Here is a 21,400-nt window from a genome sequence, read left to right as displayed (position 1 = left end):
GTGTTCCCTGCCTCCAGGAGACTGGATTATGACAGATGGTCATCGGGTGAGAACACGACAGTAGGGAGGTAATTAAATTAAGTGCTGGTTAAGCAAGAGGGATTCCCTCTTCAATAGAAAGCTGCTGTTACACCACTGAGCCAGTAGGCTGCTGCTTTGTTGCTTTAACAATGTAGTCCAGAGACTCATTTCATTATCATTTAGACTGAAGATGCAGGAAGAATGTTGTCATGTGCAAGCACATTGCCTGGTTAATGTACTGTACACAGTGTAACCTGATTCATGGAATCACCATTAGTCTCTTGGACGTCTGTCTGTATAATAGCAACAATTGTAACATGATGAAGATGTTATACAGGTTATTCATAAAACTCACCAGCAGGATTAGTGAGATGTCATAGGGCTAAATGAGTCTGACTACTTACTGGTTGAAATTTACCATTCCATTGTGATCATTAGTAAGCACATCAAAAGCAATATGTTATGTGAAAATATGATATTTAAAGCAACATATAAATATTCTTTAAAGATAATGCTGTAAGTACACCATACATACTGTGCCCCATGTAAGTCTAAATCTATTCTATCTACTTGTCATCTTGTTACCACTGAGAATACAGTTAGAGTGATAATGCACCAGTTAGTTTATTTCATATTGTATGTTTTCATCTACGGTAAGGGATCAGTAGAAATAGAAACCTGAATGACGAAGCTGTTTTTGTGGTGACTCAGTTCTGTGGTTCAGCTTGTTTGGAGGCTGTATCTTGTGCTGGTGGTGTTGTTTTAGATTACATTCAATCAAAAGCTGTTTCTAATGTTCTGTCCTAGCTAATGTAGAGTACACATGTTCATAGAGAGGAGCTAAATATCAGCTATACCGTGTCAGACTCCTCTCAGACACAGTGTCAGCAACACTTGTGAGCTTCTCAGACCTTGTGGTTATTACAGGACTGTTGTACTGGATTGCATTACAATGGAGAGAGGTTTATCTTTCTAGTCGCTCAATGTCTTTAATGAACCTCAATGTTTCCACTGAGGTTCATCAAAGCCCTAAACACCCCCACAATTCTCACACTGGTGTTTTCACCTGTGTTGCCTGTCTAGACCTTTTCTCAGCACTGTGCGGGTGAACACATCTCTCTCACTCTCCTGATGTTTTAGTTGCACTTTTTAGAGCAGGCAAACTAACATTGTTATCATTATTCTAGTGCATAAAGTTTGTTGACATAACATAATTCCCATAATCCACCCAAATTTAAATTAATCTGGGGTTTAATCAGCTGGAGTGATAGAAAACATTTGTGTTGCAACTCATTTGTGACCTTGGTGGGAGCCAGCAATACTCACCATTAACAACCTGTCTCCCACTTGTAGTCGGCCATCCTTCTGTGCTGCCCCGCCGTCAATAATTTTAGTGACGTATATGCTGTTGTCACCAGGGATGTGCTGGTTTCCAACTCCACCTGCAATACTGAAGCCAAGCCCTGTGTGTGTGTGTGTGTGTGTGTGTGTAAGAAGCTGGTTAATTTGGGGTTTGGGTTGTGTGACAGGTTTATATTAGCCAACACTAGAGACACAATATGATGATGTGTATCATGATATATATGCAGTATATACAGTATAAGCCAATATTTAAAAAAAAAAACAAAACTAGAATGTTTTCATTGCTCAACACTTTCTAGTACTTTCTTAAAAGAACTTGAATAAGCTGTAAATGGTGAGTCTAGTGACTAAGAAAGATTAGTTATGATTTGACCAAGATGAGAAGTTCATCTAAATCTACATTTGGAAGTTGTGTTCTGACACTTTTTTGCATCAGTTTTACAGTAAACTGGAGTGTTTGTTGCATTTTGAGTAAACCATTAATCTCCTACACACATAACAGAGGAAAGCAACACCTTTTCATCTGTAGTAACTGTGTTCCCCTCCCAACTTTATAAACCGCCAGAGAACACACTGTTTGAAATCTGTTCAGCTAAACTGGGATGCATGGTCCAAGCAGTTGAATCTAATCTAATTAGATCTTGCCATACACAGAACACTGCAGTTACAGTGACCAGTTTGTGTTCCTTCCAAATAAATTAATCTGATTACCAGTACCTATGATGACGTAATTACATGAGTATCAACTGCAGGATAGAAATGAATATAATCAACTGTTAGTCACAATCAGTCTGTATGTGACTCTGTATGTCTTGATTTGTGTGTGTGAGCCCACCTTTTGGTCCTTTGATGAGTTTAATCTCAATGATGGTTTCTAACATTGGTCTGCGGCGCCGCACATACAGCCGGACAATAGAACCTGCAACCTTCAGGGCCTCTACTGCCTTGCTGTGGGAAACCTCAGACACGTCTGCATCGTTGACTCGTAGGATGCAGTCATTTACTCTGGAAGAGAAAGAACGCCAATCAATGTTGATGGAGGGTGATGATAATGATGCACTCATGCTGTTCTATTCTTCACAAACTGCCGTCATGTTTTAGTCTGTGTGGAGCATTTGCAAGGCAGATGCACAGCAGCCACCTTTTTAAAGAGTCAAGCTCTATATGAAGTTGAGAAAACTTCAGCTTTTAAGGGATCACATGATTCCTATTATTACTATCTTAACTGAGCTGTTCAATTATAATTAGGATGAGACTGTGTTAAGCAGTTTGACAAGAACAATTTTATACTTGTAAAAAAACAACTTGCTGCATCAAAATACACATTTATTAGGTTAAATGGGATACGTGTTGACTTCTGTGAATACACACAACATGTTTACAGTACAGTCTAAGAGTTGACAGTCTTTTTCTTTTATTTTTGGCATCTGGCTGTAGACACACGCATGCACTGTGTGTGATTTTAATACAGTACAGTACAGGTAGTTGATGTTTACTTACAGTGGTGACACGTGTTTGTACATGAGGTTTAAATTACAGGCAAGGTTGTGCCTATACACTTACTCATGTATATGTATCAGTGTGATGTGTGACAGTGAGGATTAGACTACGCATGTGTTAGAATGTGGGGGCGAGCATACAACTGTGTAAAAATTAGAGTCAGCGAGCAGCTCAGTTTGAATCCCCCTGAGGTGTCGACCAAAACATCCATGCCCTGGCACTCAAGGACACAACTCTCCTTAGGGTGCTCATAGGGACCAGCTGGGACCCAACACACACACGCACACACACACACACACACACACACACAAAACCCAACGCATACATACACACCCACTTCCAACAGCAGGAAGCAGAGCAAATAAATCTGAATACTTACACATCATGTCTTCTGACATCAACAAAAGTGTTATTTAATCTTTAAAACTTATTTTTCCTCTGTTTGACAAGTAAAAGGTCATACAGATAAATTAGAATTCTCATTAGAACCAGTATCAGACAGTACCAATACATTAAGGTAGTATAGTATACCTATGCTATGTGATTAATGTTGTTTAAGTAGGTAAACTAAGACGCTTTGTTGGTTATCACTAATCGAAAAACAACCAATAATAATAAAAAGCTCTACTTTCTGAGTAAAGATGTACTGACATAGAATAAAATTATAAATTGTGAATTTGTATCATACAGGTTTATAGAAATCTTTCAGAGTTATAATGTTTAGTCTTGACTGCATCTATGCTTTTACCACTACAAAACAACAGCCTCCATGAGAAACAATTAAAATGCTCCAAGCAGTCCCTTAAGCCGAGTCGGTGCATTAAGTATGCTTAGTGCTCTGCTACAGTGTCCCAGAGCAGCAACAGGAAGTGTGTCTGGTTTCTATAATGTTATAGAAAACCAAATCCCCATCATGCCTCCTTCCTCACAGAGAGAGATTAGACTTCCCCTCCATCCATAATGCATTAGTCTTGCTGCCCACCTTGGAGTGGGGTGACCATCAATTAGGCTAAGTGTGATTTATGCCCAGTCTACTTCTTCTGCAATCTGCCGGAGATTGACGCTGTGCATGCATTACGCTCGCCTCTAGCATCTGTGATCTGACAGTAATGCTCCAGAGCTGCAGCTTGGAAGGAAAACAGGGGTTGGCCTGCAACCAAAACCAGCATTATCTATCACTGCTACTTTAAAAGGCAGAGGGGGGGCCCACAGTACTTATGATACTGTATGATACTGACAATAGTGTTAAGACAACATTTAGAGAGAATAACTACTATCTCATTCTTTTTAGACAAATCATACAACAAATACAAGTACATACCCTCCAATTACTGAGCTTATTAGGGAATTACAAAGCTCAATAGAGGTAGATATCCAGTGAATAGCATATGTATTATTTCAATATATGAACTCTAACTGTCTTGTCTAGTAATAACAAAGTCAATGATTTAGCATATATTCTGATGCATGCACAGGAAAAAATATCAACAACAGGTTTCAGTGATTCATTTCTCACAGTTGTATTAACAGGGGCACATTCTGATAGACAACAGCGGGGAGACCTGTTAACACAAGCAATAGAGTACATTTACTGGCTCATTCAATATTGTACCACAACCAAAAAGCTCCAACAAATGTTCTAAGAGGCCAATCAATGCTGTCCTTCAGTTATGTCACTACTTTAAGCTGTGGCTCTCTACTTTTATTCTTAAGGTGTTCATGTTTATAACTAAACTAGCCGAGATCCCAGGTGTCGAGTACAGTGTGGACAGTGTTTCTCTCACTCCAGCTGAGTTATGAACAAGTTCAGGTTGTGTCCTTGCTTCTGTGATAAACTACTGTAGCAAAAGATCTTATGGACTGTATCCACACTCCCTTTGTTCATTTAGTAAGGCTGTTATAGACGGCAGGTCGCCCTTAAACAACATAGACAATTGCTTTCCAGTGTGGACTATCAGAGCTCAGTAAGTGCTGATGCTGCAGAGTACTGAAGGTTGACTTGTGGTTTTAATTGGAAAGAAAAAAAGACTCAAGTAGAAATGCAGAAATGTCACATGGTTAGTTAATCCTGAGATTAAATGAACTGTTTAATTTGTGTAATATCTGATTATAATGACTATAATGTATGTACTATTTGATAAACTTGTTGAAAAAGAAATTATTTCCTGTTTAAATAGATCAAATGAGTTTGCAGGAGTCATAGAAATATGAGGCATCAGCAGATGAACTGACAAGAAGAGCTTCTACATGGCTCCCCTGAGAACTATTATAAAAGTACTGGAGAGGCCACAGGATTTAGTCCTTAATACACTTCAAAATGCATGAGACACCAACAGAAAAATGAAACTGTTGTATAATCTCTCAAATATGTTTTCTATGAAAGATATCTGTGGGTAGATTATCCAGCACAGGAGTGGAGGAGTGAGCAGTGATATATGCAGCCTCCAGTGAGTGGTGAGAGATTATCTGAAAGTCATCCTCTTAAAGGAGAGTTCTTTTCTGACACTTTTTTAAGGCAAGTTTGTCAAAAGTTTTTTTTTTCTGTCAGGTCTGAAAACTTTTTCTAGTTAGCTCTTATAAAAAAAAACAAACAGTGAGGGTACGTGTAAATGACTGACCTCAGGCGTCCATCCTCTGCTGCAGCACCTCCAGGGATGATCTTGGTGATGAAGATGCCAGGGTCATCACCGATGTGTGGGTTATCTGTCCCTCCAGCAATGCTAAAACCCAATCCTGAGTTACCCTGCGGTTATGGAAAACAGTCAGTACACTGTGTGCAGTGTGCCATAATGCCAACACATCCAAGCTTCTACATTTTCAGTTTTTGTTGACATTTTCAGAAAGATGATAATTCTACTTTATGTTTATTATTGAGGTCATAGTGGGTGGCAGTGGTCTACTGGAGTGCATTGTATTGAAAAGTGTTCCTAATATTTTGCCTCTCTCATGTTAGTTAATGGGGTGGATAAAATATTAGGAACACTTTTCAATATAACGCAGTTTGCTGTATTCATTGTAACTGTCCTTTTTGCACAGACTGGCATGTATATCTGGGTCCCCTGGAAGCTTTATATATATGATGTGATTTGATTTAGTCTTTAAGCTCTGAAGAAGGCATGCTTGTGCCAAAACATCAGCTCATGGACTAAAGTCTAATAACTGTCAAAGTGCTCCTGCCTCTTTACCAGTTCTTCTGCTTGTTCTCTGTTTACATCATGTGTACTATCAAGTTTGCCTTGAAAGTATGCATTTAGTGTACACTTTTATATTTGATCCTTTTCTAAGTCTTAAACTTTCATTCTATTGAAAAGCACAAGTAACAATTTCTTTAAAAGACAATCATGATATTGATGCATGATCTAACAGCACGGCTTTTTATTGTCACTGCTCTTAGAATGATTATAAAGTGCTCAGAGGTCTTCAGTTTGCCATTACAAAATGGTTCTGGCATCATGCTGTAATACCAGGTCACAGCTTTTCTGATAATTTAACCGTGGCTCTATATTATTAACAGCACTTTACTATGAAATATTGTTTTTATAAGGCAGCAGGATCAAACCTCTTGAAGGCCATGTCTTTCACAGCAGGGGCTGCACTTTGGTGCCTCTGTAAATAAAATCCCCTGCATGCCCACTCACAAAATGAAAGTCAAGCTTTGATTAAGTTGTTAGCTGATGGGAATAGCAGCTTCTCTTGATTACAAAAAAACCCAGTGAGCGTCCCTGTGGGGTCTCGCTGCCTAGAACGGTAAATCAAAAACATTGTTCAGCTCTCCAGGGCAACAGCTTGAGGACTAGACACAGGCCTGTCTGTGGTCAGAATACACAAGATAGTTTGGCCATGATGATAAATGTGGAGGTTCTGGAGTATGGGTGGAGGCTGACTACTGTCTGTATTAAATCTTATCTCTCTGAGGCCACAGTACAGGCTCTCTTGTCCAGAATCACCTCTGTCCTCGGTGGCGTTCACCTTTGCTGTTGGTCTCGCTTTGCCTCTGCTCCTGATCCTATCAGAGAAGTCAAAAGTGCTTCCTCTCTGCACCAGTTAGTATCCACTTTGCTGATATTTCCATCTCAGTGTCTTGGAGATTCATTATGCCAACTGAGCCACATCTGCTTCAGCACACAAATTGTTTTATAGGGTTGTAACGCATAAACTTCATGCTGCCTGCCTTTATATCGAAAACATTACATTCACCTCATAAATAAAATCAGGTGAGGAAGTCAACATTAGACTCTGGAACTATTTATAAGTCATGCTAAATCAAGGTGTTGTGATCATGGAGATTCTTTTATGTTTATACATACAATAAACTATTTCTGGTCATTTCTGGTAGTACATGTATGCAGTTTCATGCTTGTTATTGCCTTGGTATGGGGGGGGGGAATAGCTAAATTCTAGTTTGGGCACACACACATCCATTTTGGGTGTTAGTTCATGATATATACATAAGTTGCTGACCCCCACACCGAGTAGAGATCATCTTAACTTCTCTCTATTACAGCTTTGCGTCCTATTTTAAAGCCTTCAGGAGACCGTTTCACTATACTGAAATCTTCTCATAGATTTTTTGTGGTTAAAGCTGTGAGATCTGAGATACCTACCCGCTCTAGAGTGATTTCCTCAAACTCATATTCAATTTCTGTGCCGTTGACCTGAAAACACAAGAAACAAGAAGAGTGAGCCAAGACATCTCCTCCATTTTTTCGTTTTTCAGCAGTAGCTTGTACTGCTGCTGAATAATTATATATGGAGCCAGAGGATGATGCAAAGTGTTGGCTCTACACCAACTCCACATCCTTAAATCTGAGGTGACAGGTGTTTTCCCGGGCCACTCGTGCCTTCTGTGCTAAATGGGCCCCACCCCAAGGGAAACAATTTAGGGCGATGGTTAATCAACATTACCTATTTCTGCAACATGGAGGTTTTCTACAGAGGAGTCAGTCTCATCCTGTATCTCGCTGAGATGATTAATTAGCAGCGAGCGCTTCCGTCATTACACATTCATACAGGAATAGCACACAAGTATATGAGACGCTGCATATCATATTCCCAGTGGGGCATCATTTTTGAGTAACATTAGATATTATTATAAGAACTCCATATGATTGTTGAAACAAGCAAGACCTGAAGACTAAATTAGCAACAGCAGTGAAACAGCCAGAGAGTAAAATATGATGTTACTGCAGTGCATAATCACATCTGGACTCTTCAGCTTATGGACAATCTCAATAACATGAACACAGTGAGTAATGTTGTCTGGCAGGAGAAATGACTAGTCACTGGCTGCGGCAGATGTTCTCCTGTCCTCATTTCTTTAGAAATCTGAAAATGTTTGTGACTGTTAATATAACTGCCAACTATTCACCAACTGTGACAGTTCTATCATGAAAAACAGCCTGGTCTCTATTCAGGTTCTGTTATTCATTCAGCTTCCGCTCTGCACCGCAGCTTCATTTATTTGTTTTGATGTAAAATACTGTGAAAAGTGCTTGAGATGAAGGTCTTTAGAAAGTCTTGTGCTGGTCTTTTATTCATGACAAACATCAATAATTCAGCAGTGCGACCTCATTTGTTTTACTAAGATAAGTTACGGCATCAAACTGTAGTAATACAGCACACATGCTATCTCACCTCAGACTCAGTAGCAGGGCAGAGAGGAAGAGAACCATTCTTACTTTTAATGTGCTTCCACTCAACTGTGCTTTAATCTGCTGGAAGTATTGATCTTCTACTGAAAAAGACTAATAGGTGCATTAAAAAAAAGAATTCAAACTCACATAAGGAACTGAATCCAAAGTGTCTGTGTTGACGATTATCGGGGCAGGGCTGGCCTGTAGGAGAGACAAAGAGAGAGAGGGAAGAAAAGGGTGAGACTTGACTAATAGAGAGATGCCAAGGCCCACCACTGTCCTACTTTCCATGAATGTATCCAGGGGACAGGCTTGTGGATCTCTGTATCATCAACAATTTAACAGACTTCCATTTGCTGGATGGCACTATAAACATCCTTCTCTCGTACGCAACACTCTGATACAGCTATTATAGCTGAATGACTTTAACAAGAGAGAGGGATGAGAACACGGCTCTTAAACAAGTGGATGTAGTATGTTTTTATCATGCATCTCCTACGCAATTCTAACACCTTACTGACACCAAAGACACTCAAATATTGTGATTCATACAGGACCTCGGCTTATGTTAAAATGCACCATCAATGCCTGGATGTTTGTAAATGTCAGATTTTACAGACACCGATGGTGAGACTGTTAAAACGTATTAAACTAACAGCTTCTAGGTTCCAGATGTCTTTCCTCTGCACATGTTATGGCTCTGTTGCACAGCTCTTTGGTCTATATCCTATATTGGAATTCTGACCTCCAGTTGGGTAATAATATTGCAGTCATAAATTGTGCAGAATGAAATGAAACCAATGTCACACAGTGCACACAAAATGCTTTCTCCTGATTGCGTGTAGAAATTGAGCAGATGGTTAAAGGCAGGACTCCCGAGAGAGGAACTCTCTGTGTTTTGGCCACAACACAAGAGTGGTGAGCGTACATCAGTTTACAGTACCTAAACAACAAGCCCGATGTATGAGACTCACTTCAAAAGATGATGCTCAAGGATGCATTTTGAGATTCCTTTGAAATTCGGCCTTTGATTGTGTCCCCACAAGATGAATAGAACTCAAACAAACAAGGGCAATAACAAAAGAAAGGGCTAATCATTCTCCCGTGAATAATTAGAATAAACAAGAATGTAATGCATATCAATTAGTATATCATATTGTGTGTAAAAGCTGAGAGCAGCACTATAATGGCAGATCTTTGTACCTAATCCTGTTATAAGCCATAGTCTGTAAACATATTTCACATGTGGCGATATCATGAACTAAAAGGATTACCACACTGTATGTTCTACACACACACACACACACACACAGATTTATGTCACTGCTACTGTGTAATGTAAGAGTACCTTACAGTCCATGTACCTGCTGTGAACCTGACTGACATGATGCTGTGAAAGACGAGACGGTATGCTCGGTCATCAGTCCAGCAACAGCACGTCATCAGCTGTCCACTCATGTCTCCATCAAAGCTTTCATACAGCTTAGATAACTGGTTTCATGACCAGGCAGTGTGGGTAACATTCTGTGCAGGACTAGATTCTCCTCTATGTTACTGGTAGATTAACACTATGCTAATACAACCTAAATAAAATGGAATTAATGCAGGAGGATGAAAGCTTTTAGATTTGCTGCAATTAGTGGATAGTGGAATTTCCTCGGGGTAAACAGGAAGTGATTTTATTTACTTTTCTGGGGCATCAGTCATCAGCCATACGTATGCACGTTTTTACACTTAGAATCCTGTTATCAATTTCTTCTTGTGATTGAGAATGTTCACACACACACACACACAGAACCACTCCTGACCAACACACACAAGTCCTAAATTACAGACACACAAACCAACTCTGTCACCATGTAAGCATAACTGATAGATTTATAGGTGTTCAGTACATGTACGAACAAATCTTCACAGTGAAGTGGCTATACTGAATCATCATTGTCACTGACAGAATCAGTAGCTTTTAGTAGTGGAGCGTCTCACTGTGACTGAGCGCTGTTGTCAGCTCAGCTGTGATTCACAGTACGTTACCTCCTTGTTAAAGCTTATTAAAAGGCCACAAAAGCTACTGTTCAGAAACAACCATAATCTGATAACTGTGTAAATAATAAGCTGTTGAGCGATTGCATTTATGTGCAGTGTCTGTAAAGGCTAGGCTGAATCAGAGCTGAACGTCAGGCCTTATGTACTGTATGCTTTGATAAAGAAGAACTGGTTAGTTCATCAGTATTGTCAACATTAATCCGGCAAAAAAACTCTGAGAGGAGCTGCTGTTTGACTGACAGCTGACTTTGAGACATGTAGTTCAGATACACCTCAGTAATGAGCATTTACCTCAGTAGGTGTAGACAGAACCCCTAAAACTGAAAGAACAAACAAAACACATAAGAAACCCACAGACTTGCTACATCAAGTAAAGCCAAACTGAATACGCAAAATGTTACAATGATAACAGAGGAAGACTTTACCCGTGTCTCCAGCAAGAATTACTCACACACTCAGAAGGTTAATTAGCACAAATGATCACTTTCAAGTCGAATGAATGATGCAGTGTGCCGATCGCTAAAATTATTCCATCAACATATTTTCACGCTTGGTCTGATTCTGCTGTCCAAGTGAGCTCAAATCAATTAATCAGCATTTTTGCAGATTAGTGGATCCAAATGAGATTTAAAGCAGATATTTTACAGTAGAAATCACTGTTTATTGGAAGAGAGAGATGACAGAGTGAACTCTTTGGTCTTAACATTTCCCTGGTGATCTTTAATCCTGGTTTGTTTAAGGTCTGCTGTAGTCCTGTAACTTTCTGCTATATCCTCTACTCCTAGAAGAGATAAGAACAGAAAATCCAATTACAGTATTGGAGCTGGCTTATCCTAAATTGAATAATGACGCCGTTATTTCTCTCCACCACAGCAATTTAAAGACAATTTACCTTCTTGGAAAAATGACTTTCTATTGAGCATCATCATATATATATGATGCAGTAATTGTACAGGACTTATAGATTCTACATTTAACACCAATGTTTCCCATTAATACACTGCGTCCCCCGGCTTAACCCTGAAGCATTTACATTCATGTGAATGATTAGTTTAATGTGGCTCATTCAAATATGTGAGTCTTAATTGTGTGTTAGTGTGAGCGTCACAGAGACAGAATGACTGAGTCAGTGAATTTAACAAAAAGAGAAAGATTACAGTTGGCTGGCTGCACAGGATTTTGAAGCCATCACTGATTGAAGGAAAAGGGTGTTTGTGAGAGGAATGATGAGGAGGATTAAGATGCTTCTGCTTGCCGTGCACGGACACTAATCATATGAATGAATTCACAGACGCTCTTAGAGAGAGAGAGGGAGAGAGAGAGAGAGAGAGAGAGAGGACATTAACAGTGAACTCAACTCTGACTTAAAACAACACCATGTGTAGCCCACAACAGTCTTTAACTGTCAGAAATATTCATTCATTTATGTACCGTACATGTCTGTTCAAACACAGGCAGATAACATACATATACACATAAAGTACAGAACACATAGACACTCCTCTGCAATGCAGGTAGTGTCCAGGAAGGATGTCGCCTCACTGGTCTCTGGAGCTATTACAGGAGGACAGAAACAGGGAAAGAAACAAATCGGCTCTTGTACAGCAAATCTCCTTCTATTATGCCAGAGAGCAGGAATCTAAAATAATCCAATTGTAGATCAAAAGGATCTGTCATTCATTTTATTCCTATCACTGGATGCTTTCTGCTGACCTGTGCCTGTCAGTTCGCCAGCAGCAAACGCATGGAAGCACTGTGACCTGCACTGCAGTGAGGAAAGGTGGCCTTTAATATTCTACAGCATAGCTATGGAAAGTCACAGCAAGCTGAAAAAAACCAAAAAGACTCACACAAACACAAAAGACTACAATAAGAACGTAGAGACTTCACACATTTTCAATTCTATGAACTATTATGCCCTGCAGTACCCAGTAGCAAATAACATGGATACCACTGCCACTATGAATACACACACATGTATGCACACACAGACCCCCGAGAGGTAATGGCCACTCAACTGAGCACATAAATGGCATGCTTAACTGCACTTAGGCTCATTTCTCTTCTTCTTCATGCTTCCTAACATCACCACGTGATCAAACGCCTCAAAAAGCACAGCACATTAAGCCAGCGGTCCAGCAGCATGGCAACACTGTGCATGATATGTTAAGAGGCTTCCATGAAGCTGAAGGGATAATATTGTGTATACAGTGTATATATAATATAGTGTAATAATATTGAATTATTAATCTGAATTCTGCCAGCACAGTTCAATGGCATACAGTCAAACTAAAAGCTGGAGCATGGTGTTGTATTAATGAGGGCAGCTTTCTGATGGGTTCAGGCCAGGAGCTCTTCTTCGCCCTACCACATGCCTACTTTCTCATGCATATCATTCAACAAACACTCAACTGAAACATGTGGACTGTGTTTTATTGGAATCTAATGAGTACAAGTTGTCACAATGTTTTGTATTGTGTTTTCTCTTCTAAGTTTCTAGACACTTTCACTCTGTGCTAGAGAGAACAGAAATTTTCCACTGGAACATAACAAAGCTCTAACTGGATGATGAAGAGGGTGTAGAACCCTGTGTCCTATTGTGAAAATAGTCATTGAGCTGCAGAGAGCAACGCTGCAGCATCAGATGCTTCAGATGTTACAGAGTGAGTTGCTTTTACCTCTTCAGTTGAATCTCTTGAGCTCTTGTTGAGTTTTGCTCAATAATTCAGGGGCAACACTATGTATAGTGGCTCATGAAAACAGGGGAGCGTATCAATAATTCACTGACATCTCATGTAAAAATAGTCAACAACACAATATGAGATGTGGATGCTTTAGAAGTATGGTTAGAGTGAAGGGGAAGGAGGATGGAGGAGTGCCATGGAAATGGACAGATAAGCTCAACTACAGGACAACAGACGCCCACAAAGAGAGTGCAACTATGTTCAAACTAGAGGTTTCACAGAGCAGTTGACAAGTCGACTATCAAAACCGCTAGTCAACATTGTGCATTATTTTAGACTAATGTTTCATCTGTGGTTTTAGCATGGTGGCAATGCATCTAGAGCAGATATGTAGTTGGGGGCGCAGTGAGTAGTTATTGTTGTCATGTGTGGCTTTAACACTGTGCAGTGTGGGGTGCTAAAGCAGAAGACACGTAGGAAGAGCCAGAGGCAGAAAGAAACATGGCTGTACATCCCAGTGCTTGACTACAATCAACAGTGTGGAAATACTTTACCAGAGCAGCTGCAATATACGTACGTGAGGCTACCCTAACTAGCCAATTGTATTTTCTCTTTACACTAGTCATTTGGGTAAAATGTATGTTCATAATTTGACAGCTCAACCATTACATTTGTAAACTTATCGCAACCTGTGGACATACGTGTTTATTGGTGAGATTGCAACAAAGTTAAATCCAAAGTTGATCTTTTATTTCAAACGGTTTGAGCATGTAATCATAATGCAAAATAGGCTATTCAGAGCTTTTGAGATGGCCATCTAACGACCGAAGTTGGACATAACATAGATTTGTTAGAAGAATCATTTTCTTCATTATGCCAAGTTAAATAAACAGAATTTAAGGTATTTAGAGAAGGAAAGACTCCCACTATCCCTGCAAGAAAGCAGTTGCGTTGTAACTGTAGTCAGACAGTATCTCCTACTCAGACAAGCTTGCTGGGAGTTTAGTCCAATCAGATTGCGGTTCATTCTTAAACAGCCTCTCAGAGCCAATCAAGGACTTCGCTATTTCACCTACCCCCAGGTTAGTCCCACATACAGTAGTTAACCCTTTACTGGTTGTATTTGAGAGCTTTTTGATGGGAGTTGATCATTGTTATTGGGTGACAAAAACTATGATAAAGCTTCTGCAATTAATCAAATCTCGACTACTTTTTGTGAGTAGCTGATGACCTTAAGATGCAGCAGTTGTGAATGCCCTAGTTTAAACAGGAGGGTCATCTGTGCATACTCCTGGCCAGCAGGGTCAAATAGGATACTGGTAATTTATCTTCAAATAATGACTCATCATTTATCTCTTCAACGGAAAGTAAAATGTTGTGACATAAATGAACAAAATGAATGAAAACAGGTTCAATATTGTAAAGAGATTCTGACAATAAAACTTTCAAATTTGACATTTCCATTAAAATCTGCTTTTATAGCCTCTCACTACTACAATCTGTCTGACATATGTCTGCTTTCACAGGCAACACAGCATGAATGTATTTCCCTCTATCAGGATCCCTGTGTTCCAGCTTATACTATTGTCCAGCTTGCCATATTTCAAAGGCAGTGCAATAGCTATAGAGCAGGTACTGCTGACTGCCGCCCCTCCCCCTGGCACCCTTCCTTCTCCCTCAGCTACATGATGGATGGCCTCCCATTACCTCCCACTGGCCTTGGCTGAGGTAATTTCACTCGTGCTATGGTTGCACAAACACCACACATCCCAGCAATTAAATCCACAATCACAACTGCAAATGATTTGCTTTTGCAGCACATCACTTTTGTATATGTGTAATTCTAAAGGACAGCACATGCTGACCACTCATTAAGCCCTTGTTAATTTTCAAATGTCATCTCCTCTGAAAATACAGATCTATTTTGCTCTGCTAATAAAAAGTAGCCTCAATGGGAACAGATGTTTCACTGCTTAGAGACAGTTTTACACATTTACAACTACCTTACATGATGAGTTCTTAAAAGATAATGAAGATAATAAAGAGTAAAGCAGCGTCCTCAATACAACAACATAAAACATATAATGTCAGTAATGAAGTGAGTCCCCCAGACTGCTCATTGAGCCTGTCACAGAGAATATTTAATACCAAGCATCCACACAGTTATTGTAGAGAGGAACACTGCATCACCATTAGAGCTGCCCACTCCTATGCATACAGACGTATCTTTAGAAAATCAAAAAAATATTTGAGAGGGCAATATGACATTTACGTTATGTCCTTTATCATTTTTTATTTGTTTTGTGGGCAACATTTCTACGTGATAAAATTTTTTCTTCAAATGTATCCATACATGTAGGGCACACATGCATCAAGTGTAACTCAAAGTGTCTCCATGCCAATCAATCAATCAATCAATCAATCAGTCAATCAAGTTTAATTGTCACATGTAATCATATAAGGTACAATCACAGTGAAATGTAATCCTGCCAGCTCCTTCAATTTTCATTTCAGATCCTAGTGGCCTGAGGGTGGAAACTCTCTCTGAGCCTCTCAGTGCTGGCCTGGTGTATCTGGTACCTCCTTCCTGATAGCAGCAGAGAAAAAAGACAGTTATCCAGGTGATTTGGATCCTTAATGATTCTCCTAGCCTTATTCTCACAGGTCTGGTGTAAATATTTTTAAGGCAGGGTAAAGCACCACCTATAGTATGTTCAGTCTTACTAACCACTCTTTGCAGGGCCTTGTGGTCTTGTTCAGTGCTGTTTCCGTACCAGGCAGTGATGTTCCCTGTCAGGACACTCTGGATGGTGCAGGAGTAGGAATTCCTCAATATTTGAGGGGATACCCAGAATTTCCCCTCAATCACCTGAGGTTAAACATTCTCTGCCTTGCCTTTCTCACCACTGAGCTGGGTTTGTAATCTGTCATAGTTGTTAGACCTTGCCACATATCTCTGGGATTGCCCTCCTGGCATTGTAGTTCCACTTTCTTCCAGTAGTCCCTTTTTGCCTCCTTTACTGGTCTTCTTACGTTGTAGGCTGCTGCTTTATACTTGTCCATGTTTGCAGCAGATGGTCTTGCTTGACTATGTGGTTGGGATTGTAGCTGGTGTTTATCCCCCCCCCCCCCCCCACTTTTTCCTTGATGTTCATTCTGATGTTAACATTTGAAAACCTTGACCAGCCAGGCAACAGAGTTGGCAGGAGGAGAGTTTACAAAGTTGTGAGTTGACCATTTCCCTATCCTGATGAGTGACTCGTAGTCATATGTTATCATTGTCTCATATTATTCACAAAAAGTACAACTAATATTGTAAAAATAAAGGTAAAGAGCATAAATTTGCGGAGCTGACGAAGAGGCGACTGGATAGAATTATTCAATGATGATGAATTTTGTACTGCACATCCAAGAGATCAATGCTAGTTCTCTTTCATTTTAAATGCATTGCTGCTTTTGCTAATTGCTAAATTCTACTTTCATTTATTCCAAGTAATCTAGAATAAGTCCTTTGTGGCAGAATACTTTTTGAAGTGAAAACAGTGGCCACAGATGCCTCAAACCATGGCTGTAAAAGATTTCATGAAGCTTTCATAACAAATTCAGTCACTGTTATCGTCAAAGCAGCATAGCACAACAGACCTGTATTTCTCAACTGCTCATTTAGTAAGCTTGTTCCTTAAATTATAGTTTTCAAGAAGAAAACCTGGCCAATGATAGCCCATTGAGCAAATCATTAAATGGCAGCTTGTGAATGTCTTGCCACACCCACATTTTTCTCAGTACTTCAGAGTCGAATGTCTCTGTCTTCTCAAGAAATAATTCTGCTCTGGCAATCAGATGCAGATTACCAGCCTGGTTCATCACTCTGATTTGTGATTAGATTAACTCATGGCAGACACGGTTGATTCAGTCACCCTTGAAATCAATTTCTTCAGAGCCATCGATTTTTCTTCCTATTTTATTTCGAAACTACTGGTTGTGACCAAAATAAACAAAAACAACTAAAATAAGAGTGTCAAGTGCTGAAAAAGGGGGTAGCCACCTTTTGTCCTTGTGCTTTGACTTCCCTATTAAGCCTTATAGTTTTTCATGCTTGGCACACAGTGAGTAGTCTGGTTGCTAAGATTGTTCACGTTGCAAGCTTTAATATTGCAGGTTTTGGGATTGACCCATGACAGTCCCTGACCACTTCAAACTAACATGTGTCGCTAACCACATTTGATACAGCTGTCTGTGTCGGAAATATGACTTGGCTACATTTTTCACGTGGTAACAAAAATGTCAGTTAATGATAAAAGGCACAATTTGAGGCATCTTTCACAAAAGCAAACCTCACAGATAAAATGAGGCAATTCTGACCTGACTCACAAATACTGATACCATCCTTTAAGTCACAGTACTGAGAGACAACACAAAAAGTGCTTTCTAGTCCCCACACACAATGCTCTCACAATTTATTTCTGGATATGATATGACATACAGCATATAGATGCCTTGCCTTGGATGCTAAAGGTGAAAAAGATGAGACCATCACCAGGGTTATCAAATCAATAAAACTGATCTGTAGCATCTTAACAAGCCTGAACAGGAAGGTCTGGCGTCTTCCAGATCCTCCCTGACAGAACTACACTGCTTGCATTTCTCCTCTAGGGTTGGACTAAGGTTTGAGGCATTAAACTGCAATGATGCACAAATATATAATATGTTGATGGAAGAACCTCAGAAACTGCAGTTTGTGACACTCTTCACTGAAACTAATGAAATTTGTTTAGGTTGGTTAGCAGCTCCTTACACGAGGATTACACATAGACACCTCTCAAGCTGCTGAGTGAGAAAAGAAAGAATCTCAATGATAGAAGTTAAAACTGCCATTGACAAAGTGATGTACCAGCCAAACATTAGCTCTCTTCATCAAAAAGCACAACAACAAAATCTCCTCAATTATAATGTATCCTGACTCTACAGTAACCACAGAAGTCACAAACAGGCAAATCTGTCCAACAGCTTGCTGCTCCTCATGAAACAGCTGCTAATGTTCTCTGATAGCAGCAGGGTTTACCTGATAGGGCTCCTGCCAGCTCTGGATGCAGCCACAGTCAGCGGGCCACAGGTCACAGCTCCCCCCCTTGGTTCTTACTGCCGCCAAGCGGCTGGGGCTCCTAGAGGATGTGCTGTCCAAATGCCAGGCTGCCGTCCGAGCCCCCCTTCGGGGGAGGGTGGCACCGCCAGGGACAGATCCATAATGGTACCGCTGGGATGGGTGATGGTGGTGGTGACTGTTGGGGTGCTGATGATGCCAGCTGAAGGAACATGGCACCTCCCCACAGTCCCCCCTTCCATCCAGGTCTGCAAAGCAACTCTGCTGTTTGCTCAGGTAAGCAGTCATGCTGCTGCCACAAAACACTAACCTCTGCTTACTTCAACAATTTGTCTTTTGCTTCTTTTTGTTCCTCTTCTGTAGGCTCACTGGTACAGTCATCAAACACGAGACACGGTCCTGCCTGTTCTATAAGTTGCTCGCTCTGGCAAAATGAATGATGAATGAACCGACTGGCTGGCTGCGCTAACTGTACGGGCTAGAGAGGGTGTGCGTGTGTGTGTGACCGTGTGTGTGTCAGAGCTTCTGGAGTGGGAGAACGATAAATGAGAGAGAGAGAAAGGGGAGGGAGGAAGAGGGGAGAGAGATAGAGAGGGATAGGGCGAGATACTGGATGAGAGTGAAACTGAGTGGGAGGGGGGAGAGCTGAGTGAGAAAGGAATGGGGGTGAGAGAAGGGGGAGAGAGAGAGAGAGATAAATAAGAGAGAATGATGGGATGGAGAGAGACAGATAAGAACAGCAGGAGATAGAGAGAGAGAGAGTTGTCTGTGTGTTGGCTGCCAGCCCTCTGTCAATAAACGAGTCAACTAGCAGAGCTGCTTGACAGCATCCGCACCTCCAGGCAGAAACAATTGATGATCGGTGCTGCTGGGAATCGGAGGCAATGGAGGTTTGAACTACAAATCCCTTGACTGCTATTGTGGGAGTGGCTGCATCTAAGAGGTCTAAGTTCTGTACCTAATGCTGCTCTAATCTTTATGTTTTATATTAACAAAGGATCACAAACATCTTCTATGTAATGAGAAAGGAGTCGCTCATAATGCCAAAACCCTCAGCTCCACTGAGCTTTTTCGCTCACAATTTTCAATTTTGTGCCCTGCAAACTCCACTCTCATCAGCTCTGATCAACCCAGTGTACATTACATGCCCAGCACCAAACAGCAGACACAAAGTTAGAGACTAGCTGGTGAACATAGCAGAGCATTTAGCAACTAAAGAGCCAGATATGTTCATCAGGAGTTGGTGGAGACCAAAGCAGAGCTAAACCAGAGTAAATATTAGACTTATATTCATGAGTGATACTGTTGCTCTGTGCCATCTGGATGTGAAAATAGGAAGTTGCTAATATATTTGACATAACAACTTTGCAGGACAATAACATAATATATATTGTAATTCTTCTGCTCCCAAAAATTGAGTAAATGCAGCTTTAAAATAGCTATATATTACAGTATAATTGATAAGTGGTAAATCAAAAATAAATCTTTGATTCGAAATGTAGAGTATCTGGGATTGCTTTATATATACAAAAGAAAAAGCAGTGAGTGAGTAGTGAGTAATAAAGACACCAAAAAACAAAAAAGAAAGACAACCACTAAGTGAGTTGGGCTAACACATTAATAGCCGTCATGTATGGTCCTGTGCCTTCTTCAGGGTGTGAGAAAGGGTTCCTAAAGAACCATAATAATGAATGGGTTGATAGATGAAAATATTTTTAATGTCAGCCACCTCCAATAAATACTTTTTTACGTTACATACACGACTGCAGAGACTTCATGCCACAGTGGATACACTATTTCCTTTCTTTCTTTCTTTCTTTCTAAAATCTTCTATTTCTTCAAGGATTCAGAGAACCACACAAGAAGAAGACAAAAATGCAATCAATCCCACAGACCACTGATCCTCACATTGATCCAAGCTTTCCAAACCCAATCTCACAGCTGAAGAGCACGGTGAACAGGAAGCGTGTGTTTTTAGGCATTAACGTTACTGGAAGCATACTAATTCAATGTGATCAGAAACCGCATTTCTGAACTCCCACCTCCCTCACTTCTTCAGTCACATGGAATCAGGGTCACAGGGCTTTTAGTTGCAAGCAAATGATGCTAAAACATCCGGCTGCTTTAGCATCAACATCATCTGTGATGTGAAAGAAAAGCCATATGCCTCACGGTGTCTGAAACACAACAACGTACACATAAGAGTATAGATTGTGAATTCTCATGTGCAGATGATGTCACCATGACAGCTTTCCACGCTGTGATATAAAAAAGCTTTTGCAATGGAGAGTTTTTCTACGCCACACCATACTGCCATCACATGGTGTGTTATGTGATGCTTTAGTATGTGTGTGGGCGTTATTATTACCCATTCCATCTACCAGAGGCGACAGCCACACAACAGTCAGTGATGGAGAATAATACCTCGTCAGAGCTGACTGAGGCAGCAAACAGCATGCCCCCGTGGGAGAGAGAGCATCAGTGGGCAGCCTGAGTGTGTGTGTATGTGATGAGGAGTGTGTGGGCAGGATGGGGGCATGGTTGGATGGATGGTTGGTCAGTTAGAAACAAATGCACAAATCAACAAACACAGACCTCCCAGTTCAGTTGCCATCTCTGACACCCTTGCTTCACTGTTCCATGTGTTTTCAGGTTTGCCCACGTGCTTAATCTCATTATGATGGGATGCTGATGCTTTCCTGCATTGCTGTGCTCTTGATCACATACCCATTTAAAGATGGAGGATGGTCATCATTAGTCACAAGCAACTGTCAAGAAGATACAACATGACCTTTTGGTTTTAAAGGAACATACGGTATTTGGGGTTTAGAGGCACTGTGTGATCCATGACCTTTATTGACATTTATCATGAACATGTACACCCTGAAACAACGTTCAAACCTGAAAACACATCATCATGTCCCCCCCCACCCCCCAGCCAGAAATGTATTTCAGAGTCTCAGAAACTGGTCAAAATAATATTTGAGTCATTACTGTTAATCCATAGTACTTTTTGGTATTTTGTGATGTATGTTTGTGATGTGTGATAGGGG

The 21,400-nt window shown here is 40.5% G+C and overlaps 1 protein-coding gene across 21 annotated transcripts in view; it reads right to left on the bottom strand.

Moving 5' to 3' along the window:
• Positions 1 to 21,400, bottom strand: part of dlg2 (discs, large homolog 2 (Drosophila)) — a 182,547-nt gene that overhangs the window by 33,470 nt on the left and 127,677 nt on the right. For all 21 annotated transcript variants that reach the window (XM_044369687.1, XM_044369686.1, XM_044369692.1 and 18 more), the window contains 5 exons: positions 8,664 to 8,717; positions 7,488 to 7,538; positions 5,502 to 5,626; positions 2,219 to 2,388; positions 1,348 to 1,484 (listed from right to left, as the gene is read on the bottom strand). In XM_044369687.1, the coding sequence (XP_044225622.1) occupies positions 1,348 to 1,484; positions 2,219 to 2,388; positions 5,502 to 5,626; positions 7,488 to 7,538; positions 8,664 to 8,717 (537 nt within the window). The remainder of the gene's footprint in view (positions 1 to 1,347; positions 1,485 to 2,218; positions 2,389 to 5,501; positions 5,627 to 7,487; positions 7,539 to 8,663; positions 8,718 to 21,400) is intronic.

This window comes from Thunnus albacares, chromosome 13 (genome assembly GCF_914725855.1).
Source record: "Thunnus albacares chromosome 13, fThuAlb1.1, whole genome shotgun sequence".
Taxonomy (NCBI): Eukaryota; Metazoa; Chordata; class Actinopteri; order Scombriformes; family Scombridae; genus Thunnus; species Thunnus albacares.
Note: the sequence above shows the minus strand (reverse complement) of the source record. Positions and strands in the feature narration are given on the sequence as shown.